The sequence below is a fragment of the Hyla sarda genome, chromosome 6 (genome assembly GCF_029499605.1).
Source record: "Hyla sarda isolate aHylSar1 chromosome 6, aHylSar1.hap1, whole genome shotgun sequence".
Lineage (NCBI taxonomy): Eukaryota > Metazoa > Chordata > Amphibia > Anura > Hylidae > Hyla > Hyla sarda.
The window spans coordinates 287,177,726-287,205,542 of record NC_079194.1 but is presented as its reverse complement, the minus strand read 5'-3'; the positions used below and the strand labels follow the sequence as shown (position 1 = coordinate 287,205,542).

Below are 27,817 nucleotides of genomic sequence, written 5' to 3'. Positions count from 1 at the left end.
TATGCTGAGGTAATTCTCCGGCCTATCGCCGCCCTTCCCAGTAACGTTAGGTGCATGTAATAAAATGACTGAAGATCCACAAAGCAGTTGAACTTTAACTTGAAGAACTTTACTTAGATGCTTGCAGGCAGTACATCCATTGAACAATAACAGTCACAGGCAAACAGTCTCTATATATCTCAATGACTGACAATTGTTGCGGACCTTGAATGAAATTAAAGTCTCTGAATTTAGGGTAATTATTGCAGATCCGTCCGGATTTAGGGGATAGATAAGGTCCGGTGATCCTGCAGAGTGCTTAGGGATTGATACAATCGGGATCCTGAATATATCAGCTGTTGCCGCAAGGCTCAGGCCTAACTCACAGCTGCGCAGATCCTGCTCGTTTGACAGCCCGGGAACAAGAGAAAGAACAATGGCCTCCGCTCCCTTATATGGGCAGGGGTGGGGTGAATCTGATTGGTCCGAACATCTGTCATTCACTGTTACACAGTGTGATGGGATTGACTACGTCACAGGGACCTCCAAATGTCCTTAAGAAGAAATACCATAGAGTTCACCTGACCACGTGACCCGCAGGTCCTGCTACACTATAGACAGGTAATTAACTATTTATAGACATTGATATCATATTTACATGCTTCCTAAATAAACTATTAGCGCAATAACTATCGGGATGAGAGGTGACCAGGGGTGAACTAGAAAATGGGGACCCCGATGTCCTAGGGACTCTGGCTAAGGGGACCCACACACGCAGGTACCGGATAGGATACGGTACCGGGACACCACATTCCTGTTTGTGGCACATTAGTATATGTGAGGGAGGAAACTCTTCAAGATGGGTGGTGACCATGGTGGCCATTTTGAAGTTGGTCATTTTGAATCCAACTTTTGTTTTTTCAATAGGAAGAGGGTCATGTGACACATCAAACTTATTGGGAATTTAACAAGAAAAACTATTATGTGCTTGGTTTTAACGTAACTTTATTCTTTCATGAATTATTTACAAGTTTCTGACCACTTGTAAAATGTGTTCAATGTGCTGCCCATTGTGTTGGATTGTCAATGCAACCCTCTTCTCCCACTCTTCACACACTGATAGCAACACCGCAGGAGAAATGCTAGCACAGGCTTCCATTATCCGTATACACTGCTATATACTACTATATACACCGCAGGAGAAATGCTAGCACAGGCTTCCAGGATCCGTATACACTGCTATATACTACTATATACACCGCAGGAGAAATGCTATCACAGGCTTCCAGTATCCGTAGTTTCAGGTGCTGCACATCTCGTATCTTCACAGCATAGACAATTGCCTTCAGATGACCAAAAGATAAAAGTCTAAGGGGGTCAGATCGGAAGACCTTGGGGGCCATTCAACTGGCCCACGATGACCAATCCACTTTCCAGGAAACTGTTTATCTAGGAATGCTCGGACCTGACACCCATAATGTGGTGGTCACCATCTTGCTGGAGAAACTCAGGGAACGTGCCAGCTTCAGTGCATAAAGAGAGAAACACATCATCATGGAGCAATTTCACATATCCAGTGGCCTTGAGGTTTCCATTGATGAAGAATGGCCCCACTATCTTTGTACCCCATATACCCCACCATACCATCAATTTTTGTGTTCCTACAGTCTTGGAGGGATCTATGCAATGTGGGTTAGTGTCAGACCAATAGAGGTGGTTTTGTTTGTTAACTTCACCATTCACATAAAAGTTTGCCTCATCACTGAACAAAATCTTCTGCGTAAACTGAGGGTCCTGTTCCAATTTTAGTTTTGTCCATTCTGCAGCACCTGAAACTACGGATACTGGAAGCCTGTGCTCGCATTTCTCCTGCGGTGTTGCTATCAGTGTGTGAAGAGCGGGAGGGGAGGGTTGCATTGACAATCCAACACAATGGGCAGCACATTGAACACATTTTATAATTGGTCAGAAACTTGTAAATAACTAATGAAAGAATAAAGTTACGTTAAAACCAAGGACATCATTGTTTTCCAATAAGTTTGATGTGTCACATGACCCTCTTCCTATTGAAAAAACAAAAGTTGGATTCAAAATGGCCAACTTCAAAATGGCCGTCATGGTCACCACCCATCTTGAAACGTTTCCCCCCTCACATAAACTAATGTGCCACAAACAGGAAGTTAATATCACCACCCATTCCCATTTTATTAAGGTGTATCCATATAAATGGCCCACCCTGTATATATAGTGTGTGTGTGTGTGTGTATATATATATATATATATATATATATATATATATTGGCCTGTTGTTATTGTAGATCTCTTATTATACCCTGCCTGTGTGGAGCACACTTGGCTCCAGAGCCTGCTCCATAATGCCTCATTGCACGTACCCCTGCATGTATGGTGGATGTTGCAAATATGTCTATGCAGGGAATTTGGCCCTCTGTATCAGAAAAATGGCGCAATGACAACTATAAGGAAGCCTAAATAAGTGAATAAGCTCAGAATATTAAAGGGTTACTCTGGCGGAAAACAATTTATTTAAAATCAACCGGTGCCAGAAAGTTAAACAGATTTGTAAATGACTTCTATTAAAAAATCTTAATTCTTCCAGTACTTGTCAGCTGCTCTGGACAGTTCCTGACATGGACAGAGGCAGCAGCAGAGAGCACAGTGATCCCATATAAGATATCAGTTATAATGCAAGGTAAACTTCTATAAAACATTATTTCTGAACCCACAAAATTCCTTAGGCCCAGTTCGAACCGAACTAACTAGTGATCATGATACAGAAAAAGATATGACCCCCCCCCCCCCCATGTCTCACCTGGTAGGGTAACAACAGGCAGGGTCTCAGTAGATAGCATATAATTGCGAGGCATTTTCCGGCCTGCATGTTAGCTGGATACGGTAGCGAGCGCCTCTGGATACCTTGAAGTCTGTTTTACATTAACCTATTTAGGGAGTTTAACAAAAATGCAAGGACAAAACATAATAGCAGCCAATGGGCCGGAGCTCGCTGAGAACACTCAAGGAGCAGCTCGTCTTACACGTCTGCCATACTAGATTCCACATTTTCACCTCAGGGTGTAAGAAATAAAATCAGAGAGAAATTTAATAAAATGTCTAGTATTTCATGTATAGTAGGTTCCTGTGAGATGCAGGGTATTTTCTATGTCATTGCACCCATTTTCTATGTCATTGGCTCTTTGTTAATTTGTTGACCCCGGATGGGCACTTTAGTGCCCATCCGGGGTCAACAAATTAACAAAGAGCCAAGATTTACATCTCATCACAACCCTCATCACAACCATCACAATAAGTATATGATATATGGCGCATAACTAAACTTTGCTTACTGCCTCCCTAAACATTAAGACAACAAAAAGCACATACTGTACATACCTTCCTTGCTCTCCTGCGCCTCTCACTACCGGTCCCGGCTGTCCTCATATTCAGCCAGCATCCGCTTATCCAATCTCATTCGTGAGCAGGAGAGCATGGCATCATTAGACGCTGGCAGAACAGGGGTGGATCAGGGACTAGATCTGACAGTGGGAGCAGTGGGAGAGTCGGGGAGGTAAGTATGCACCATTTTATTGTCTTAATGCACAAAGTTTTCTTTTTGCCAGGAAATACTGAACTCCTCTTGAACTTTTGGTCCCGGCTCCCCTAACATTCTACCAGCTTCTGCTCAGCCATTCACATAGCTGCGCAGGGGAGCGTGACGTCATCGGAAACTGACAGAACAGAAGTACAGCCAGGACAGGATGATCGAGCAGCGAGAGAGAGGAGTATGCACCAATTTCCTGTCTTAATGCACAAGGAGTAGGCAAAGTTTTCTATTTTTCCTGGAAATACTTACCTCCCCCACTCCCCCAATGCTCTTGCTGTCAGAACTTCCAGTCCTAGCTTATTTTTTGTTCTGCCAGCTTCTGCTCAGCCAATCACATTGCTGAGCAGGGGAGTGTGACGTCATTAGAAACTGACAGAACAGAAGCGCAGCCTGGAGAGTAAGATCGGACTGTGGGAGCAGCAGGAGGGCAGGGGAGGTAAGTATGGCAGGAATTCTTCATGTATCACTATGAGAGAGCTGGAGATAGCCGAACGTCTCTCCCATAAAGATACATGGAGGGGGTTTGTCGGCCGCCCCTTTGTGCAGGATTTGACATGCCTCCTTCCTGGGGAGAGCCGGGGCCCCCATGCAGGAAATTCATGGTCCCCCGCCTGCAATCTAAAACTTATCTTCTATCCTTTGCATGGATACAGTCCTAGGAGACCTGAGCCTGTCATCCTGGACTCCTTAATGCAGACTATAGCAATCGATCGCCGAGCTGTCAGGTTCGAGTTCGACCGCATTTACTGTAAATGTACTCAACATTATATTCAAGCAGATTGGAATTGAATTAGAGGATTGACAAATTTGCATAACATTTCTATAGATTGTAGCTGATAAACATAGCTGTCTTGCACTATATCCTGGTTCTAACCTTGTGATTGGCTACCATTGTCTGATAATACATAGATGTTAATCCAATATCGCCTTTCATTGTCTATCTGGCTTCTATGTCTCTGCATGAGTTAACACCGGTAGATCAGTCCACGTTTCCTTATTCACAGGTCTGGGATGTGAGATGTCTTCATTTCCAATTTGAACCTGGGCGGAGATGATGGGATTCTGCTGCACTGTACCCACCATCTGATTTCAATGGCAGAAATCTCGATAAGGAAATTTCATATCCTCACTTCATCGAAAGGATGATTTTTACTCTCTTGACGAAGAAAAGTGCGGAAATGCGTTTTCATTAAAGGGATGATCATAGCGCCGATTTATGATGGTGGCACCTGCTGCACACAAAACGTCCGCCCAGAACTTCTCTGGACGGATATTCTGTAGCGTGCACTGGACTCGATGGACAAGTATTACATAGACTTTCTGAGAGGAAGCACATCCTGAGTCAAAAATTGTAAATGTTGAACTTTACAATCTCACCATTAACCCCTTAAGGACCAAGCCCATTTTAACCTTAAAGGGGTACTCCGCCCCTCGCATCTTATTCCCTATCCAAAGGATAGGGGATAAGATGTTAGATCGCCGCGGTCCCGCTGCTGGGGACCCCGGGGATCGCTGCTGCGGCACCCCGCCATCATTACTGCACAGAGCGAGTTCGCTCTGTGCGTAATGACGGGCGATACAGGGACCGGAGCAGCGTGACGTCATGGCTCCGCCCCTCATGACATCACGGCCCGTCCCCTTAATGCAAGTCTATGGCAGGGGGCGTGACGACCGCCACGCCCCTTCTCATAGACTTGTATTGACGGGGGCGTGCCATGACGTCACGAGGGGCAGAGCCGTGACGTAACGATGCACCGGCCCCTGTATTGCCCGTCATTACGTGCAGAGCGATCTCGCTATGCGCAGTAATGATAGCGGGGTGCCGCAGCAGCGATCCCCGGGGTCCCCAGCAGCGGGACCGCAGCGATCTAACATCTTTTCCCCTTTCCTTTGGATAGGGGATAAGATCCCTTTAAGGACCAGGCCAATTTTATTTTTGCGTTTTCGTTTTTTCATCCTCGCCTTCTAAAATCCAAAACTCTTTTATATTTCCATCTACAGACCCATATAAAGGCTTGTTTTTTGCATGACCAATTGTCCTTTGTAAAGAATCCTCTCATTTTACCATAAAATGTACGGTGAACCCCCAAAAAAAAATTCTACGGAGGAAATTTAAATGAAAACCAAAATTTTGCATATTTTGGAGGGTTTCATTTTCACACTGTACATTTTACAGTAAAAATTATATGTGTTCTTTATTCTGTGGGTCACTACGATTAAAATGATACCCATGGCTAGATACTTTAATATTTTTGTACCGCTAAAAAGAATTCTAAAACTATTTTGTACAAAATCAGTAATCTAAAATTGCCCTATTTTGACCACCTATAACTTTTTCATTTTTCTGTATATAGGGCGGTATGAGGGCTCATTTTTTTTGCGCCGTCATCTGTACTTTTTATCGATACCACATTTGCATATATAAAACTTTTAGATCATTTTTTATAAAAAAAAAAATTGGAATAAAATTGACCAAAAATCTGAATTTTGGGACTTTAAAAAAAAAAATTTACGTTTACGCCGTTCACCGTACGGGATCATTAACATTATATTTTGATAGTTCTGACATTTACGCATACAGTGATACCAAATATGTTTATTTTAAAAAAATTACGCTTTTTGGGGGTAAAATGGGAAAAACTGACAATTTTAATATTTATTGGGGGAGGGGATTTTTCATTTTTTTTTTCTTTTAATTTTTAAATTTTTCTACTTTTTTTTTTAACACTTTTTATGTCCCCATAGGGGACTATCTATAGCAATTATTTGATTGCTAATACTGTTCAGTGCTATGCATAGAGCATACCACTAATCAATATTATCGGTCATCTTCTGCTCTGGTCTGCTCGATCTCAGACCAGAGCAGAAGACCCCGGGAGACGGACAGAGGCAGGTGAAGGGACCTCCGTCCCCCATTATAGATGATCGGATCGCCGCGGCATACACAGGACGTAAATGTACTTCCTGGTGCGCGAAGTACCGCCAAAACAGGACGTACATTTACGTCCGTGGTCGTTAAGGGGTTAAAAGCCACTTTACTTGGTGATACTAATGAATCTTACAATCACCGCTGTGTGGCGCCAACAGATGCCAACAGATTCCCTCTTGAAAACAATGATCAGCCATGCGGTGCATGAAATCGGAGACACACAAATGGACGTCGTAGACATTATCAATGACTTCTAAGTCCCATTTATCCCAACCACAGAAGTCAAATGTTGACCCTATATTGTGATGCTCCAGAAATGAGGTACTTATATAAGTGTTTGCATCTCCTGTTGTAAGACAATGGCAGATCTTGGGGGCTCCTTGGGGTCCTGTAACTGTGAACAAGTCTCAAGTCAACTCAGTGTCAAAAAGACATTAGTAAAACACTAAAAAAGGCATCTGGGAATCTGGTGCCATTTGTTGGCATCACACTGTGACAAACGTGAATTTCATTAGGACAATATGATGCAGTTGGAGACTATGGCACACATGATGGACCTATTGGCCCTTATTTACTACTGTAAACCCATGATATGCTTTGCCGAGTTGTGTGCCAGAAACATTGTGCCAGAATTTGTGCCAGAATTTACGTCAGAATAGAAAAAAAACAAACAACCAACTCTCCATTTTACTGAGAAAACCCGAAAAAGGGGCAGGGCCATCGGGGAAAGGGGTTGGGGGTCACAAAAAAATTGGAGTGTCCCCAACATTTTCCAAAAATCCCAACATATTTTCTAAGGTTTCCACGGAAAAGTGGTGGATTTGAGCTCTGGAGAACCCCACAGCTTAGAGCAGGTGTAAAAAAAAAAAAAAAAAAAAATCAAAACATAGACAAAAGTGCAAAATGTAGGGAAACTTTTGTAAATACCGTGGGAAAATACCTGTTTGTAAAAAAAAAAAAAAAAAAACTACTAAGAAAACTAAACTCCACTCTTAGTAAATCAGGGCCATTGAGTTTAATTCAACCAAGTCTACTAGTGACTATGTTCAATCTGTCTTAAACATCTACTTTGTGTTGTGGGACCCAAAAGCAACCACCACGTAGACTACATTTGGTCCATAAATGTTTTTTTTATGTTTAATGGCTATGCTGGAGCTCAGCTTTAAAGGGGCGTGACATCACGACTCCGCCCCCGTTTGACGTCATGCCCGGCCCCTCAATGCAAGTCTATGGGAGGGGGCGTGGCGACCGCCACGTCCCCTCCCATAGACTTGCATTGAGGGGCTGGGCGTGACGTCACACGTGGGCGGAGTCGTGACGTCACGCTCTTCCGCTCGCTTGGTCGGGATCCGAAGCCTCCAGCGTTGCCGGAAGCCATTGAGGTGGGTGCTGCAGCTGAGATCCCGGGGGTCCCCAGCAGTGGGACCCCCGCCATCTGACATCTTATCCCCTATCCTTTGAATAGGGGATAAGATGTCTAGGGGCGGAGTACCCCTTTAACTGAGATTAATGGAAGCTGTGCTGTAGCAACACGGTACAGCCACTACACCGAGAAACGAGCCACCTGCTTCTGGCTTCTATGTGCATGCCGGTTCTGCAGTTCTGGAGGAGAGGGGGACAGAAGCAGAGATGACGCTATATAGTGCAGTTAATCCCAATTTTTTAGGCTGGACAGTTTGCCAGGAATAGGAATATTGCTCACCTGTGGGTGTTGTGCAGGTAGGCACAACACTGGCGATCGCATGTAATGGGTTGCAGTATCGGGAGGCTGCCGGCTGTCGGTCCCGCTGTGCCAGTGGTGAAGATACAGGAGGAAACAGCTGGTGCTGGGATAACCTGGTGAGGCTACCACAGTACTCAGGCAGAAAAATCCGATGTCGGCTAGGAGGCGCACACCCGAGGATAGTGAACAATTGCTGAATTTATTAAGTTTTACAACTTGTAGTACAAATGGGACAATGCGTTTCAAAGGTTCATCTTTCGAAAGGACCTGAAGAAGAAGGATGAACCTTTGAAACACGTTGTCCCATTTGTACTACAAGTTGTACAACTTAATAAAGTCAGCAATTGTTCACTATCATCGGGTGTGCGCCTCCTAGCCAATATCAGATTTTTCTGCCTGAGTACTGCGGTAGCCTCGCCAGGTTATCCCAGCACCAGCTGTTTCCTCCTGGTTCTGTAGCTCTGGCACCCAGCTGATTGGGGCCGGGCATTGGCAACCCACCGATAAGATGTGTAAGGGGTACTCCGCCCCTAGACATCTTATCCCCTATCCAAAGGATAGGGGATAAGATGTCTGATTGCAGCGACAGGACCCCTGCTGCACTCAACATTCGATTAGAGCATCGGGTGCTGCGCCGGAGGCTCGAAACATCATGGCTGTGCCCCGCTCGTGACGTCACGGCCACGACCCCTCAATGCAAGTCTATGGGAGGGGGCGAGCGGGCATGACCGTGCCGTCACGAGCCTCTATATCGCCAGTCATTCCGGATATCTGGGGTGCCACAGCCGAGATTGTGGGGGTCCCCAGCAGCGGGACCCCCACGATCAGACATCTTATCTCCTATCCTTTGGATAAGGGATAAGATGTCTAGGGGCGGAGTAGTCCTTTAATGACCTATCCTAGGGATAGGCCATCAATTTTTTGTGATCAGAAAACCCCTTTAAAGTCAATGGGCCCACTGGTGTCAAGTGAATGAAAAAATTCCTGGCACTCCAACTCCAGCATGAGGATTAGTTAAAACACAAAGTTTTATTTAGATCATATTTAAAAGATACAAGTAAATCATAAAGTGGGAAAAAAAACTGATGTGTTTCGGGGTGTCAAGCCACGATATGTGTCAGCATACCATTCTGACTTATACCAGTCATGTGTATGAGGCCTAAGAGGGCTGCCGCTCTGCCAAACCCTATACATCAATGCATTATATGAATGAATGAATATATATATTTAAAAGTCTGGCATTTAATACTACATTGTACCATGGGTCCATACTACACGTCCAAGTCCTGCCATGTTCAAGTTAAAAGGGGATTTATTTCAAGAAGAATTGCTTTTAGGAGTGAATATCTCTATGTTATGGTACCATAGGGAGAAATTATGAGCTGTCGTACGGAACTGTAAGGACTCTGTGGACTCCATTCCCACAGCTCATGTATGAGGCCTAAGTGATTTCATGGTGACCCTGCATTGTAGGCTTCAGAGGTCATCCATATCTTTGGGAATATCCAGTCTGCTGACAGTCTTGTTTACCAGTCCTATTTTCAGACAATGTCTTGTAGATCAATCTGGGTAGTTACAAAGAAAACTGAGCCAGCGAGAGACACCACCTGTGGTCACAATACACAACTTAGGGTGGAGGGGAACAATTCAAGGTTCAGGAGGCGGCTTATGCATCGCTCCAGGCAAGGTACAGATCTATAGGAGGAACAATGACAACATTCACTGACTAGTGACACTACCGAGGGCTCTTCACGGAAATACATGATCACTTCTGTGCATGGAGGATACAGACAGAACATCCAAAGATTGTATTTCTATCTACCCTAAAAATACTATAGAATACAGAAGTGGACTTCTCAGGTTTTCCGTTTCCCAGTGTTCTTTTCTTGCTTTTTTTGTAGAGTTCTTGTCCACATTAGACCTCATTTTATTACACTCTATATATTAATTATTCTCTTCGTCAATGGTTATAAAGAGCCAAACAACCTATTGACTTGACTATGTAATGCTTCATTTAGCCTGTGGAGGCGCTGCAAGAAATAACACTTGTTCATTGTGGTCTCAGTAAGCTCCATTATACTCCGACCACATTGTCCACATTTTATATAATATGTATATGCTGAGCTTATAGGGGTTGTCCAACACTTAACCACTTATCCCCTATCTTATCTCATAAACGGGGTTCTTTCTGTTGCATGGAGGGGTGGTCGGCTCTTGGGTATCTCCCATGGAATATGTGCTGACACTGTGCAGACACTTACCCCCTATCCTGTGGATAGGGGATAAGTTGTTAAAGGGGTACTCCGCCCCTAGACATCTTATCCCCTATCCAAAGGATAGGGGATAAAATGTCTGATTGCGGGGGTCCCGCTGCACGGAGCTAAGTTTGCTCCGTGCGTGATGACTCACCATACAGGGGCCGGAGTATCGTGACATCACGGCTCCGCCCCGTCATGACATCATGCTCCGCCCCCTCAATGCAAGCCTATGGGAGGGGGAGTGGTGGCTGTCACACCCCCTCCCATTGACTTGCATTGAGGGAACAGTGTGACATCACGTGGGGGTGGAGCCGTGACATCACGATACTCCGGTCCCTGTATGGTGAGTCATCATGCACGGAGCAAACTTAGCTCCGTGCAGTGATGACTCGGGGTGCTGCAGGAGAGATTGCAGGGGTCCCCCGCAGCAGGACCGCCGTGATCAGACATCTTATCACCTATCCTTTGGATAGGGGATAAGATGTCTTGGGCGGAGTACCCCTTTAAATGCTGGAAAACCCCTTTAAAGAGGTACCCTGAAAGGAAAAAAAGTTTTCAAATTAACTGGTGCCAGAAAAATTAAACAGATTTGTAAATTACTTCAACTTAAAAATCTTAATCCTTCCGGTACTTATCAGCTTCTGTACGCTCCAGAGGAAGTTGTGTAGTTCTTTCCAGTCTGACCACAGTGCTCTCTGCTGACACCACTATCCATATCAGGAACTGTCCAGAGTAGGAGCAAATCCCCATAGCAAACCTTTCCTGCTCTGGACAGTTCCTGACATGGACAGAGGTGTCAGCAGAGAGCACTGTGGTCAGACTGGAAAGAACTACACAACTTCCTCTGGAGTATACAGCAGATGATAAATACTAGAAGGTTTAGGATTTTTATATAGAAGTAATTTACAGATCTATATAACTTTCTTGCACCGGTTGATTTAAAAAAAACACTGGAGCCGGCGCCGGAAGCTTGTGACGTCATAGTCCCGCCCCCTCATGATGTCACCCCCACGCCCCCTGAATGCAAGTCTATGGGAGGGGCGTGACAGCCGTCACGCCACCTCCCATAGACTTGCATTGAGGGGGCGTGACATCATGATGGGTGTGGCTATGACGTCACGAGCTCCCGGCTCCAGCGTTCGAAACAGTTTGTTCCAAACGCTGAGCAGCGGACTACCCCTTTAAGCCCCTGAGAAGTGATGTAACCAGGGTTTTTAGGCAACCTGGCACATTGAGCCTGCTGTCAAATCTGTTACAGAGTAGAAGCAGCTGAGCAGACTGATAGTTTTTCATAGATAGCAAATAATAAAATGGGCTTCTATGGTGTCTGACTATCCCCCCCCCCCCATCCCCCATCCCCCCAACCAGAATTTAAAAGTCTGGTGTTTTATTTCCCCTTGTTTTGTCCATATCCCCCTCCATTCATTTGCTGACAATGCCGTTGGAGTAGCCATGCAGTCTGGTTTTCAGCCTGTAAAGAGATATGTCTATCTCCACCTAACATTGTGACAATGTGTTGTGGTCTTCAGAGATAACACTTTGAGCCCCTCTAGTAAGTCTATGGTCATTTGCAGATGTTATCATCTAAGTAGTTACCCAGGACTGTCTTTATGGCCTTGTGTTGGGGGTCACCCATAGCCTTCATTATCACGTGTTAGTCTCCTGTAGATATGTAGATGTTCGTTGAGATTGGATAATACCATTGATCCTTATTCCCATCCCATTGAGTAAATACTCTTCCATAGTCTATTCTGATTGGATATCCCCATTGTCTGGAGGCTTATAAATCTTTCCTACAGTCTTCTTCTCCATTGATCAATGTGGAATAGCTATGGCCCATTTTATACTACTATTCGTATCTGCAGCAGTATGGACCCTTGGATCTGCTTTGCCATTACAGGTAGGTCCTAGCTGGATCCAAACTATGATTTCCTGTACCCGGAGCAAATATTCTGTAGATACATATCCTTGCCTAGGAAGGGGGACTTGTTGGTGCCCCTTCTTTCTGCAACCGGCACATGGAGCCACACCATTGCTATAATGGGTGGTATAGGCATTCATAGTAAGGGCAGGTTCACTGCAGGCAGTCATGGCATGATGGGGGTTGTAGTTCTGCCACTGCTGGTGGGCCACATGTTGCGGAACACTGTTAGGCTATGTTCACACGGGCAATGTCCACATGGAAAATTTTCTGACAGCGGAGCGGTGCTAGGACCGCTCAGAAATGGGCCATCTCATAGACGGCAATGCATTTCCGTGCTGAGTTTACAGAAAGAAAGGACATGTCTATTCTTTCTGCAGACACCGGAATTTACATTTTCATGCCAGATGTTTCCAGTGCGAAATTCTTCTATGTTAACAGCGCTGCAGAATCACATTAAAATCAATGGGACTCTGCTGCTATGGAATCTCTGTGTGGAATTCCACATTAGAATTCCATCATGTGAACATAACCTAATAGTGCAGGGGTCTGTTCATTGTTTAAAGTGGTACACTGGTGGAAATTTTTTATTTTTTATTTTTTTTTAATCAACTGGTGCCAGAAAGTTAAAGAGATATGTAAATGACTTCTATTTAAAAATCTTAATTCTCCCAGTACTTATCAGTGTGGTGAGCCACGGGGTGTGATGTGAGGTGTAAGAGGCAGATGGTGTTGCCCAGGGGTAGATGGTAATAACGCCTTCATGTTCGTGACACCAGGGCGTGGTTTGTCTATGTAACCACCCGAAGGCAGAACCGCTAGTCCTAGGTTAGGCAGGTTAACGGTAGCTTTTACTGAAGTAGACAGATGGTACAGTCTATAGAGTTCAACCAGTATCCCAGAAGGGTGACCAGTAACACAGGGGACCTCACAGCTTGCTGGGACTTGCAGTGACTTGAGAGACTATAGGTGCAGGTCATGCTGACTACAATTGACTTGACTTGACTGAAGATGATGACAGCAGATAAAGATGACTTACTGACTTGTGGCTGCAATTTAGGTTGAGGCCTCCAGATGTGCTGGACACTGACCCTGAGACATCTGGACTGGACTGAACCTCAGCAGAAAGTTAAACACAAGAGAGAGACTGTAATACCTCCCCCTCTTATAAAGGGGGGCCAACTGCGGGTCACCTGGTCACCTGGTGCTCTCTGGGTAACAAACATATGACTTAAACATGTGACAAATATTATCATGTGACCAACAATCATGTAACCCACTTCAAAGGTCCTTTGCACTTAATATACAACTCATTCACATTATGGAGGAACACTGCAGGCGAGCCCTGAGGATGCACAAAGACTCAACCTGACAGGATTGTAGGAACATATGCCGTACTGGGACATCACATATGCTCCAAAGGAAGTTCTTTTCTTTCTGAATTTCTTTTCTGTCTGACCACAGTGCTCTCTGCTGACACCTCTGCCCATGTCAGGAACTGTCCAGAGCTGGATAGGTTTGCAATGGGGATTTGCTCTTGCTCTGGACAGTTTCTGACAGTTCCTGAGAGGTGTCAGCAGAGAGCACTGTGGTCAGACAGAAAGGAAATTCAAACAGAAAAGAACTTCCTCTGCAGTATACAGCTGCTGATAAGTACTGGAAGGGTTAAGATTTTTTAATAAAAGTAATTTACAAATCTGTTTAACTTTCTGGCACCAGTTGATAAAAAAAAAAAAATATATATATATATATATATATATATTCCACCAGAGTACCCCTTTAAGGACTTATTACAACAGTTTTTCTAAAAAAAATATAACATGACACTAATCTAATATTTATTTTTCTTCATAGGCTCCATTATCATCTCAACACTTGGGTAAGTACAATGTTATAAACAGCCATTTTTAAATATTGAGGCTATTGTTACATGCTATTTTTTAGGGTTCAATTTAAGAAGAAAAAATGAATTTTTCAATTTTTTTAAAGCCTGTTTTTTGTTAGTTTTTTTTCTGTGAATTTTATTTGTTTTATGCTGTTTTTTTAAATAATTTTTTTTACCATATTTGTGGCCATTTTTTGGCATGACAATTCAGGGCTATATTAACTTTAGGCAAATATTTGCCATTAAAAAACTGTTAAAATAAACATTCTGTATATGCAAAGTCAATAAGCACCATTTCAATGTGACTGAATCTACCCACAATGGTAATAGGTTGTATACATTTGTCTCCAAGTTATTTCTGTGAGAATCTGAACTAAATGATAAGATTCTAATTGTTATTTCCTACCAGAAGAGGATCAGGTGACCATATCGGATTTTATTCTATCTGCAAATATTGGTAAGATGTTTAACCCCCACCCCCTTTCTTCAATTCCTTTCAACAACCATGTCAAGACTCTAAATGCCCTCAGAGAGTCCTGGGGTTAAGTGAGATTCTTTACTGACATCCTTGGATCAGATGTACCATTTGTCTTATGGGCCTTGAACCTCTATGCACCATAAGTGCCCTCAACATAGTTCATTCCCCCACTATGGAAAGCTGTCTTACATCAACATAGTACTGGGGGACCATCAATGTCTTCTCATTTCCATCAATTGAACGTGGCTTCATCCATCATGTATTGATACCTACCACACCAGCTCATCTGTTCCTCATTTCACTAGGTGTTTCCAGGCCATTGACTGAAGGTGATATTGCTTTGCCACCTGGACGCAATGCAAGAAAATGTTCTTCCTGCAAATGGAGTATAGTGGACGGAGTAGTCAACGTGCCCATCGTCTTGAACTCAGGTTTCAGTAAGTTTGTCTCAATGATTGTCTTATTAGTAGATACTATAAGGCCTGGCATTACGGGTGTACACCTGGGCTTATGGGCGTAGACCTGGCCTTATGGGTGTAGACCTGGCCTTATGGGTGTAGACTGGGCCTTATGGGTGTGGACCAGGCCTTATGGGTGTAGACTGGGCCTTATGGGTGTAGACTGGGCCTTATGGGTGTAGACCTGGCCTTATGGGTGTAGACCTGGCCTTATGGGTGTAGACCTGGTCTTATGGGTGTAGACTGGGCTTTATGGGGTGTAGACCAGGCCTTATGGATGTAGACTGGGCCTTATGGGTGTAGACTGGGCCTTATGAGTGTAGACCTGGCCTTATGGGTGTAGACTTGGCCTTATGGGTGTAGACCTGGAATTATGAGCGTAGACCTGGCCTTATGGGTGAAGACCTGCACTTTTGTTGTTTGGCCACAATCAAAATGGTTAACTATGTAGAGTTATTCATGCTTTCAAAAACACTGTAACCTTGATGGACCCCATCAAAAACCAACAGGAATCCGTAATAAACTTAATCTATCAGTACCGCCATCACCTATTTCTGAATGGAGGTCACAGTGCCAGTGTACACAGAGTCTCAATGCAACCTCTCACTAGTTTTAGCCTTAAGTGCATATGTTTTCAATGGGAGATGGGAGAAAGTCACAACCAGACATCTTGGCAGCTTAGACATAGAAGCATAGAAATATAGAATGTGTCGGCAGGTAGGAATCATTAGGCCCATCTAGTCTGACCAATATTCTGAATACCTATCAATAGTCTATCTTATATGAAGGATAGCCTTATGCCTATTCCTATGTTATATGAAGGATAGCGTTATGCCTATCCCTATCTTATATGAAGGATAGCCTTATGCCTATCTCTATCTTATATGAAGGATAGCCTTATGCCTATCCCTATCTTATATGAAGGCTAGCCTTATGCCTATCTCTATCTTATATGAAGGATAGTCTTATGCCTATCCCTATCCTATATGAAGGATAGCCTTATGCCTATCTCTATCTTATATGAAGGATAGTCTTATGCCTATCCCTATCCTATATGAAGGATAGCCTTATGCCTATCTCTATCTTATATGAAGGATAGCCTTATGCCTATCCCTATCCTATATGAAGGATAGCCTTATGCCTATAAGTGTTGCTCGCGAATATTCGCAAAGCGAATTTTATTCGCGAATATCTCATATTCGCGAATTCGCGAATATAGCACTATATATTCGTAATTACGAATATTCGTATTTTTTTTCCACAGTACACATCACAGTGATCATCCCTCTCTGCTTCCAGCTTGTGTGGTGTAAAGAAGGCTCTAATACTACTGTGTGAGACTGGCGTGCGAATTTTCGCATATGCGAAATTAGCATATGCAAATTTTCGCATGCGCAAATTTTTGTTTATGCTAATTTTCGTAAACGCGAATTTTCGCGTATGTGAAAATAAAACGAGGGTATTACAAATATGCGAATATTCGCGAATATATGACGAATATTCGTCCATATATTCGCGAATTTGAATATGGCCTATGCCGCTCAACACTAATGCCTATCACTATCTTATATGAAGGATAGCCTTATGCCTATCCCTATCTTATATAAAGAATAGCCTTATGCCTATCCCTATCTTTTATGAAGGATAGCCTTATGCCTATCACTATCTTATATGAAGGATAGCCTTATGCCTATCCCTATCTTACATAAAGAATAGCCTTATGCCTAACCCTGTCTTATATGAAGGATAGCCTTATGCCTATCCTTATCCTATATGAAGTATAGACTTATGCCTATCTCTATCTTATATGAAGGATAGCCTTATGCCTATCCCTATCTTATATAAAGAATAGCCTTATGCCAATCCCTATCTTATATGAAGGATAGCCTTGTGCCTATCCTTATCTTATATGAAGGATAGCCTTATGCCTATCTCTATCTTAAATGAAGGATAGCCTTATGCCTATCCCTATCTTATATGAAGGATAGCCTTATGCCTATTTCTATCTTATATAAAGAATAGCCTTATGCCTATACCTACCTTATATAAAGAATAGCCTTATGCCTATCCCTATCTTATATGAAGGATAGCCTTGTGCCTATCCTTATCTTATATGAAGGATAGCCTCATGCCTATCTCTATCTTATATGAAGGATAGCCTTATACCTATCTCTATCTGATATGAAGGATAGCCTTATGATATCCCATGCATTCTTATCTAGGAAGAACAAAAGGATTAAATAGTTACATAGATCATAAGGTTGAGTCCATTAATCCAGTGGAAGGTAAAAATCCCTCATGAGGCTGATGCCAATTACCCAATTGCTTCCCGACCCCAATATGGCATCAGAATAAATCCTTGGATCAACCTTTTATCCCCATAAATCTAGTATCCATAATCTGTAATATTATATTTTTCCAGACCCCCCTGGAACTTGTTCATTGAGTCAGACATCACAACATCATGTGGCAGATAATTCCATAGTCTCACTGCTCTTACAGTAAAGAATCTCTGTCTGTTATGATGGTGAAACCTTCTTTCCTCTAGACGTAGTGGATGCCCCCTTGTCGTAGTTACTGGCCTAGGTATAAAAAGATCATAATAATATGAGAAGCTTAGCAACAAAGAGTGTGTCTCCCCCGACAACATACATACATTACACTGACAGCCTATTGATTTGAACAGACACCATGTAATGCCACTCTTCACCTGTGGGGGCACTGCAGGGAAATTGAACACTTATTTCTGCCTCATTCTCCTAGAGATCACAGCTGATTGCTAATGTTTTCATTGCGTAGAGGATCAGTTTTCTTGTCCTCGATAACACAACCTCTTGTAGAAAGTCACTTAATATAAGTTGTTGATTAACACTTGTCATTCCCCTTCCCCAGCTGATTCAGATAAAACATTTATTCGATCGGCTTTGGAAGAGTTTTCTACTGTGACCTGCATCCGATTTATAGACAGATCTTCTGAGAAGGACTATATCACTATACAAAACAACACAGGGTAAGTCTTATATGTAGTGAAAATTATTTTTCTACATGTTCTAGAACTTCAGAAATTCAGATTCCGGCCTCCGCCCCAAACAACTTACCTGTACATCTTGTGGCAAAATTGCGCTGAAATGCATTGCCGCTAATGGTGAGGGCACATATCCGAGCGTCCTAGTGTTGTGCACAGAATTTTCCATAGTGTGAACCCAGCCTAACTCTATATGGAAACAATATCCGTCCATAATTCCAACCAATAATACTTGTGCAGTGTGCATCAAAGTACTGGCTTACATGACTTCCACCACAGTGATTATGTGTTTTAGGGTTGGAACGCACAACGTTTCTGTCCCCGTTAACTGAACTTGTTGGCATCCCACCAAAAATGGAATGCCCACGTATACTGTTAATGGGAACAGCGGTCCCCATTCACTTCTATGGCCGTATTTCAAAAGCGCAACAGCCCCTGTCATGAGTCCGCTTAAAATAGCACATACTACTAGGGGTGACTCCCCTTAATGCTAATCCTCATATCCCCTCCTGATATCCCGACCTCCTATCCTGACCTCATATCCTGTCCTCCCATCCTGATCTCATATCCCCACCACATATCCTGTCCTCCCATCCCAACCTTGTATCCCATCCTCATATGCCCTCCTCATATCCTGTCCTCATATCCCGACCTCCTATCCTGACCTCATATCCTGTCCTCCCATCCTGATCTCATATCCCCACCACATATCCTGTCCTCCCATCCCAACCTCGTATCCTGTCCTCATATGCCCTCCTCATATTCTGACCTCCTATCCTGACCTCATATCCTGTCCTCCCATCCTGATCTCATATCCCCACCACATATCCTGTCCTCCCATCCCAACCTCGTATCCCGTCCTCATATGCCCTCCTCATATTCTGACCTCCTATCCTGACCTCATATCCTGTCCTCCCATCCTGATCTCATATCCCCACCACATATCCTGTCCTCCCATCCCAACCTCGTATCCCGTCCTCATATGCCCTCCTCATATTCTGACCTCCTATCCTGACCTCATATCCTGTCCTCCCATCCGACTTTGTATCCCGACCTGATATCCTGACCTCCTATCCCAAACTCATATCACGTCCTCATATCCCATCCTCATATCCTGTCCTCCCATCCCAACCTCGTATCCCGTCCTCATATGCCCTCTTCATATCCTGACCTCCTATCCCAACCTCATATCCCGTCCTCATATCACAACCTCATATCTTGTCCTCCTATCCCGTACTCCTATCCTATTCTCTATCCCGTTCTATATTCTATTCTCATATCCCATCCTCATATCTTGTCCTCCTATCCTATTCTCTATCCCGTTCTATATTCTATTCTCATATCCCATCCTCATATCTTGTCCTCCTATCCTATTCTCTATCCCGTTCTATATTCTATTCTCATATCCCATCCTCATATCTTGTCCTCCTATCCTATCCTGTCCACCTATCATGTTCTCTATCCTATCCCTATATCCTATCCTCATATCCCGTCCTCATATCCCTGTCCTTATATTTAATACTCCTATTTTTTTATTCATATCCCGTCCCCTGCACTAATTATCCTGTGCACCTGCTGGACACTCGGCAGGATGTTTAAAAGTCCCGGACAATCTTTGCAGCATAAAATTTCTGCAATCAGGAGAGGTACTAGAAGTCCTTCTAAAAAAAACCTCCACCCTCACATATGGTTGTGGGATATTTTTAGTTGACATATAAGTAACATGGTTACCATGTTTTATCGAACTATCTTCGGCCATTTAGAAGTTATTGAGAACAGAAGCCATTGGTAAAATAACTTCTCCTTTATTACAGTCCAGATAAAACACTCAACAGTGGAAAGTCTCAGTTCCATCAATGGCAAGGTAAAACTCGGAAAATGTTCTGCATGACGCTTTTCAAGTCACATGAGCTTTCTTCAGATGCATCTGAAGAAAGGTCACATGACCTGAAACGCGTCATGCAGAACGTTTCCAGAGTTTTACCTTGCCATTGATGTAACTGTGACTTTCCACTGTTTTATCTGGACTGTAATAAAGGAGAAGTTATTTTACAAATTTTACCAACTTTCCATTGTTTATTTGAACCCGATTTAGTAAAGATCCCCAAATGTTTTTTTTTTTTTTTTTAAAGTGGTACTCCGGTGAAAACCTTTCTTCTTTTAAATCAACTGGTGGCAGAAAGTTAAACATATTTGTGAATTACTTCTATTAAAAAATCTTAATCCTTCCGGTACTTATTAGCTGCTGAATACTACAGAGGAAATTCTTTTGTTTTTGGAATGCTCTCTGATGACATCACGACCACAGTTCTTTCTGCTGACGTTATTATAATAATAATAATAATAACGCTTTATTTATTGTTGTCCTTAGTGGGATTTGAACCCAAGTCTCCAGCACTGCAAGGCAGCAGTGCTAACCACTGAGCCACCATGCTGCCCTTAGCATACATTTGCTATGCATGGTTGCTAAAATGGACACAGATGTCAGCAGAGAGCACTGTGTTCGTGATGTCATCAGTGTTCCAAAAAGAAAGGAATTTCCTCTGTAGCATTCAGCAGCTAATAAGTACTGGAAGGATTAAGATTTTTTAATAGAAGTAATTTACGAATATGTTTAACTTTCTCCCACTAGTTGATTTAAAAGAAAAAAGGTTTTCACCGGAGTACCCCTTTAATGTTTAAAAATTACGTTTTTATATTCTATGCTCAGCTGCTGGTCCGTCATTGGAAAATTTGGGGGCGTACAGACATTAAACCTTGAGTCACCGTCATGTATGAAGTATGGTGTGATCCAGCATGAAGCCATGCATTCTCTGAGCTTCTTCCATGAACACACCCGGCCGGACCGAGACAACTTTGTGGACATTATGTGGAACTACATCTCCCCAGGTGAGTAACTTTCCCCATACATCCCTACAACTGATTTTGTAAAACGTTTTGCTTATCCGGATTTTTACGGCTGTCTACATAAACCTGCCCTATGTTGGTAATTGAAATGAATGGGACTGAGCTGCAATACCAGGCACAGCCACTATCAACGTACAGCACTGTGCCTGGTAAACAATGAATGGGACTTAGCTGCAATACCAGGCACAGCCACTATCAACTGTGCAGCGCTGTGTCTGGTAAACAATGAATGGGAATTAGCTGCAATACCAGGCACAGCCACTATCAACAGTACAGCACTGTGCCTGGTAAACTAACGGTTGTTTAACTACAGCCCTTTACTACAGGGATATGGGATAAGTGACTGATCATGAGGGGTCCGACCGATGGGGTCCCCCGTGATCTCCAGTATGGGGCCAATCAACTTAACTCTCCTTGGTGCATTTTGGCTCCCACCATTGAGACGAGCTCAGGTGATAGGCCTGAGTATTGTGAAGTCACGACTCCGCCCCCGTGTGATGTCACACCCCACCCCCCCCTATGCAAGTCTATGGGAGGGGGCGTGATGGCCGTCACGCCCCCTCCCATAGATTTGCATAGCGGTGGCGGTGCGTGATGTCACACGGGGGGCGGAGTCGGGACGCCACGATACTCTGGCCCCGTGGTCGGCACCCGGCAGTTTGTGAGCTGGCAGCACGGTGTGCAGCTCAAAGAGGTGAGTGCCGAATGAAAGATTCCGGGGGGTCCCCAGCGGCGGGACCCCTGCGGTCAGACATCTTATCCCCTATCCTTTCGATAGGGGATAAGATGTCTTAGGGCCGGAATATCCCTTTAAAACTTGTCTCCATTCACTTTAATGTAACTGAGCTGCAATACCCCACACAACCTAAGGACAGGTCTGGTGCTGTTTTTGGAGAAAAAAAATCAGCTCTGTTTTTGTAACACTGGAAACGTCTTAACCAAGAGCAACAATCCTAATACTGCCCCCCATAGGTCAATGATATGGAATTGAACACACAGGAGATTTTTTTCTTTTATTCTTTTTGTGATTTAGGATTACGCTGTTTAATTCTCCAGTTTGTTTTCTTGTTTATAGAAAATCAAGCAGATTTCAAGAAGAACGATAGAAACACTCTGCAACTTCCTTATGACTATAACTCTGTCATGCATTACGGCAGGTAAGCACACATATATACTTTATATATACTTTATTTACATGTAATGTTTTAATGTTATGTACATCTGTATATTATATGGTGCAGTTACATCCAGTGACTCACAGGTGACGTCTTCTCTGATCAGAGTCATTCATTTTTCCTTTTCTTCACTTTAAAGGGGTACTCCACTGGAAAACATATATATATATATTTTTTTTTTTAAATCAACTGGTGCCAGAAAGTTAAACAGATATGTAAATTACTTCTATTAAAAAAATCTTAATCCTTCCAGTACTTATCAGCTGCTGTTATGAGCCACAGGAAGTTCTTTTCTTTTTGAATTTCCTTTCTGTCTGACCACAGTGCTCTCTGCTGACACCTCTGTCCATTTTAGGAACTGTCCTAAGCAAGATAGGTTTTGCTCCTACTCTGGACAGTTCCTAAAATGGACAGAGGTGTCAGCAGAGAGCACTGTGGTCAGACAGAAAGGAAATTCAAAAAGAAAATAAATTCATGTGGAGCATACAACAGCTGATAAGTACTGGAAGGATTAAGATTTTTTAATAGAAGTCATTTACAAATCTGTTTAACTTTCTGGCACCTGTTGATTTGAAAAATTATTTTTTCCCAGTGGAGTACCCCTTTAAGATTTTTCCCTTCCGGACAAGACTTCTCTCCGCAGAACCTGCCAGCATGCAAACACTTCACATAGTCTGAAACATCTCGACGCGTTTCGAGCCCATGCGCTCGAAATGTGTCAAGATGTTTCAGATGAAGTGAAGTGTTTGTATGCTGTTTTATATGCTGTTTTTATATGAGGATTTACAATAAAGCTGCTATTTCTTTAGTGCTGGATCCTCCATTCCTTTTATCTATAGGCCCCCATAGTTCCCCTATATCCTTGTAGGCCTTCATAATGCCCCCATAAAGTTGTAGGCCCCCTCTGTGCCCCCATATACCGTAATTGTAGTCCCTACCTGTTCCACCATCCAGTTGTAGGCTCCCATATAGTAGTAGGCCTCCTCTGTGCCCCCATATAATTGTAGGCCCCGCCTGTTCCACCATACAGTTGTAGGCTCCCCCATAGTACTAGGCCTCCTCTGTGACCCCATGTAATGGTAAGCCCTCTCTGTGCCCCCAAATAGTTGTACGCCCCATATAGTATTAGGCCTTTACTGTGCCCTCCTATAGTTGTAGGCTCCCTCTTTGCCCTTATGAAGTTGTAGACCCCCATACTGCCCTGTTTCATGGCTCCACTGCTTCTCTGGTCCAGGTCTAGTGCTGGATCCTCCATTCCTTTTATCTATGGACCCCCATAGTTCCCCTACATCCTTGTAGGTCTTCATAATGCCCCCATAAAGTTGTAGGCCCCTTCTGTGCCCCCATATAATTGTAGGCCCCGCCTGTTCCACCATACAGTTGTAGGCTCCCATTTAGTAGTAGGCCTCCTCTGTGACCCCATGTAATGGTAAGCCCTCTCTGTGCCCCAAAATAGTTGTAGGCCCCCATATAGTATTAGGCCTTTACTATGCCCTCATATAGTTGTAGACTCCCTCTTTGCCCTTATGTAGTTGTAGGCCCCCATACTCCCCCGTTTCAAGGCTCCACTGCTTCGCCGGTCCAGCATACAAACACATCACATCGTCTGAAACTTCTTGACGCATTTCGAGCGCATGCGCTCGAAATGCGTCAAGAAGTTTCAGACGAAGTGAAGTGTTTGTATGCTGTTTTTATTCGAGGATTTACAATAAACCTGCTATTTCTTTAGTGCTGGATCCTCCATTCCTTTTATCTATAGGCTCCCATAGTTCCCCTATATCCTTGTAGGCCTTCATAATGCCCCCATAAAGTTGTAGGCCCCCTCTCTACCCCCATATAATTGTAGGCCCCGCCTGTTCCACCATACAGTTGTAGGCTCCCCCATAGTACTAGGCCTCCTCTGTGACCCCATGTAATGGTAAGCCCTCTCTGTGCCCCAAAATAGTTGTAGGCCCCCATATAGTATTAGGCCTTTACTATGCCCTCATATAGTTGTAGGCTCCCTCTTTGCCCTTATGTAGTTGCAGACCCCCATACTGCCCCATTTCATGGCTCCACTGCTTCTCTGGTCCAGCATACAAACACATCACATCGTCTGAAACTCCTTGACGCCTTTCGAGTGCATGCGCTTGAAATGCGTCAAGATGTTTCAGACGATGTGATGTGTTTGTATGCTGTTTTTATACAAGGATTTACAATAAAGCTGCTATTTCTTCAGCATACAAACACTTCACATCGTCTGAAACTTCTTGACGCATTTCGAGAGCATGCTTCACTGCTTCACCGGTCCAAGGACCTATTACTATGTCACATAGCAGTAGGTCCTTGGTCCAGTGACCAGTGGCTGCTGCTGTCCTTACTGAATTTGTTTTCCACATACTCCTAGGAGAACTGATAAGTACCCCTGTGGGTACACATACCCCTGGTTTGGAATCGTAGGCTTAGAACATTGATATTGCCTGGGGCTATCGGTACATAGTGGGATTGTTTTGTTGTTGTGTAGCAGTGGAGAGCCAAAGGTTGACAACCACTAGAGGTTGTAGTAGATGCTCTATAGCTCTTCTTTTTCCTTAATTCCATAGATATACATTCAGTAACACCAGTTTAAAGCCATCAGTTGTCCCCAAACCGGACCCCATGGTATTCATTGGACAAAGAGATGGACTCAGCGGTCAGGATGTGGCCAAGATAAACAAGTTTTACGCTTGCAGTAAGATATCTTTTAAAACATTTTCTAGAATTTGTATTGTGTACAATTTACGTTATTTTACTTATTTCTGTGAGAAACAACTAAGAAACAACAAAGCAATCCACTTTAACAGGTAAAGACATATTAAGTGCAATATACAGGTATGTTGAACAGATGGAGCTGTGTTGACGTTATTGTATATTAAAGGGGTACTCCGGTGGAGAACTGGTGCCAGAAAGCTAAACAGATTTGTAAATTACTTCTATAAAAAAAATCTTAATCCTTCCAGTACTTATTAGCTGCTGAATACTACAGAGGAAATTCTTTTCTTTTTGGAACACAGAGCTCTCTGCTGACATTACAAGCACAGTGCTCTCTGCTGACACCTCTGTCCATTTTAGATACTGTCCTGAGCAGCATATGTTTGCTATGGGGATTTTCTCCTACTCTGGACAGTTCTTAAAATGGACAGAATTTGCAAATCTGTTTAACTTTCTGGCATCAGTTGATTTAAAAAAATAAAAAAAAAGTTTTCCACCGGAGTACCCCTTTAAGATGTAGAATTGTTCCTCCTGTGTAATGTAATGTTCTCTCTGGTAACAGGGCTATTATTCATCTCAGTATCCTCCATCTTGAGGTGATGTAAATGATGGTTTCTGTATGTCTCAAGTAAACAGTTAAAGGAGTACTCCGTTACTAGACATCTTATCCCCTATCCAAAGGATAGGGGATAAGATGTCTGATCGCAGGGGTCCTACTGCTGGGCCCCCCGGAATCTCTGTGCAGACACCCAGTTCTGAACTTTGGAGGAGATTGATCAAAACCTGTCCAGAGGAAAAGTTGCTGAGTTGCCCATAGCAACCAATCAGATCGCTTCTTTCATTTTTGAAAAGGCCTCTGCAAAATGAAAGAAGCGATCTGATTGGTTGCTATGGTCAACTCAGGAACTTTTCCTCTGGACAGGTTTTGGTAAATCTCCCCATTATGTTCAGAACGATGGGTTTGGGCGGCCGTGATGCCACCCCCCCCTTGTGACGTCATGTCACACCCTCTCCATTCATGTCTATAGTAGGGGCGTGACAGCCATCATGCCCCCCCTCCCATAGACATGAATGGAGAGGGCGTGGTGAGACGTCACGACCATGGCCACCCAAAGCTAGTGTTCTGAACATAATGTTCAGAACGCCGGGTATCTGCATGGAGATCGCGGGGGGTCCCAGTGACTGGACCCTCGCCATCAGACATCTTATCCCCTATCCTATAGAACATATAATATTTTAACTATAAGGAATAAGGGTGTATCTAGCATGGTACTTAAAGGGGTATTCCAGGCAAAAACTTTTTTATATATATCAACTGGCTCCGGAAAGTTAAACAGATTTGTAAATTACTTCTATTAAAAAATCTTAATCCTTCCAATAGTTATTAGCTTCTGAAGTTTTCTGTCTAACTGCTCAATGATGATGTCACGTCACGGGAGCTGTGCATGATGGGAGAATATCCCCATAGGAACTGCACAGCTCCCGGGAGTCATCAGAGAGCAGTTAGACAGAAAACAGCAACTCAACTTCAGAAGCTAATAACTATTGGAAGGATTAAGATTTTTTAATAGAAGTAATTTACAAATCTGTTTAACTTTCCGGAGCCAGTTGATATATAAAAAAAAGTTTTTACCTGGAATACCCCTTTAATTTCTGCAGTACCCTCGGATGGATGCCATCTGTTACATTATCCTTTTCATGTCATCTGACAAATAAACAAAATCTGACAAAATAAATACAGTGGTCCCTCAACATACGATGGTAATCCGTTCCAAACGGACCATCGTTTGTTGAAACCATCGTATGTTAAGGGATCCATGCAATGTAAAGTATAGGACAGTGGTCTACAACCTGCGGACCTCCAGATGTTGCAAAACTACAACACCCGGCATGCTGGGATTTGTAGTTTTTCAACATCTGGAGGTCCGCAGGTTGAAGACCACTGTCATAGGAAGTTGTACTCACCTGTCCCCGCCGCTCCGGACCTTCACCGCTGCCCTGGATGTCGCCGTCCATCGCTATCGCCGCGTCCCCAGGGTGTCCCCGACGCTCCAGCAAGGCCTCTGCTTCCCCGGCGTCCTCGCTCTCCATCGCCGCTCTCCTTCGCTACCATCACGTCGCTACGCGCGCCGCTCCTATTGGATGACGGGACGGCGTTCGCAGCGACGTGATGACGAAGATGGAGAGCGCCGACAATGCAGGGGATCCCAAAGAGGACGCGCCGGAGCCCCGAGGACAGGTAAGTGATCGTCAGCGGACCACACGGGGCACCGTAAACGGCTATCCGGTGGCAGCTGAAGCAGTCTGCGCTGCCGGATAGCCGTTTATGCGATGGCCCCGACCTACAAAAGCATCGTATGTTGATGCTGCCTCTGAGAGGCCATCGTATGTTAAAATTATCGTATGTCGGGGCCTTCGTAGGTCGGGCGGTCACTGTACTGAAAATAAATAAAATAAAAAATACTACTGTTTGAGAGTAGCCTTAGGATTATAATAGTAATGGTATTGTGTCTATAGCAGTGTTTTCTAACCAGTGTGTCTCCAGCTGTTGCAAACTACAACTCCCACTGGTCTATGGGATCATCATCATATGGGATGGGGAACATATAAGAGACTGAACCACCATGTAATCTTTTAGTAAACACCAGAAGAATTATATAGACCAGTGTTCTCCAACCTGTGCCTCGCCAGCTGTTAAAAAACTACAACTCCCATGGGAACTCTAGAACC

The 27,817-nt window shown here is 43.6% G+C and overlaps 2 protein-coding genes across 3 annotated transcripts in view; one reads left to right on the top strand and one right to left on the bottom strand.

Moving 5' to 3' along the window:
• LOC130277520 (high choriolytic enzyme 1-like) overlaps window positions 1–2,905 on the bottom strand; it is a 52,968-nt gene extending 50,063 nt beyond the window's left edge. Inside the window, exon 1 of the mRNA XM_056528195.1 lies at window positions 2,810–2,905. Within this exon, the coding sequence (XP_056384170.1) occupies window positions 2,810–2,864 (55 nt within the window). The 5' untranslated portion in view covers window positions 2,865–2,905. The remainder of the gene's footprint in view (window positions 1–2,809) is intronic.
• Window positions 325–27,817, top strand: part of LOC130277193 (hatching enzyme 1.2-like) — a 38,716-nt gene continuing 11,223 nt past the window's right edge. The window contains exons 1-8 of one of the 2 annotated variants that reach the window (XM_056527601.1): window positions 325–600; window positions 3,615–3,776; window positions 14,284–14,308; window positions 15,098–15,229; window positions 18,143–18,260; window positions 20,986–21,164; window positions 22,258–22,339; window positions 24,940–25,067. In XM_056527601.1, the coding sequence (XP_056383576.1) occupies window positions 3,753–3,776; window positions 14,284–14,308; window positions 15,098–15,229; window positions 18,143–18,260; window positions 20,986–21,164; window positions 22,258–22,339; window positions 24,940–25,067 (688 nt within the window). In that variant the 5' untranslated portion in view covers window positions 325–600; window positions 3,615–3,752. Of the gene's footprint in view, window positions 601–3,614; window positions 3,777–12,302; window positions 12,409–14,283; window positions 14,309–14,723; window positions 14,772–15,097; window positions 15,230–18,142; window positions 18,261–20,985; window positions 21,165–22,257; window positions 22,340–24,939; window positions 25,068–27,817 lie in introns of those variants that run through there. The other variant, XM_056527600.1, reaches the window with a different exon arrangement.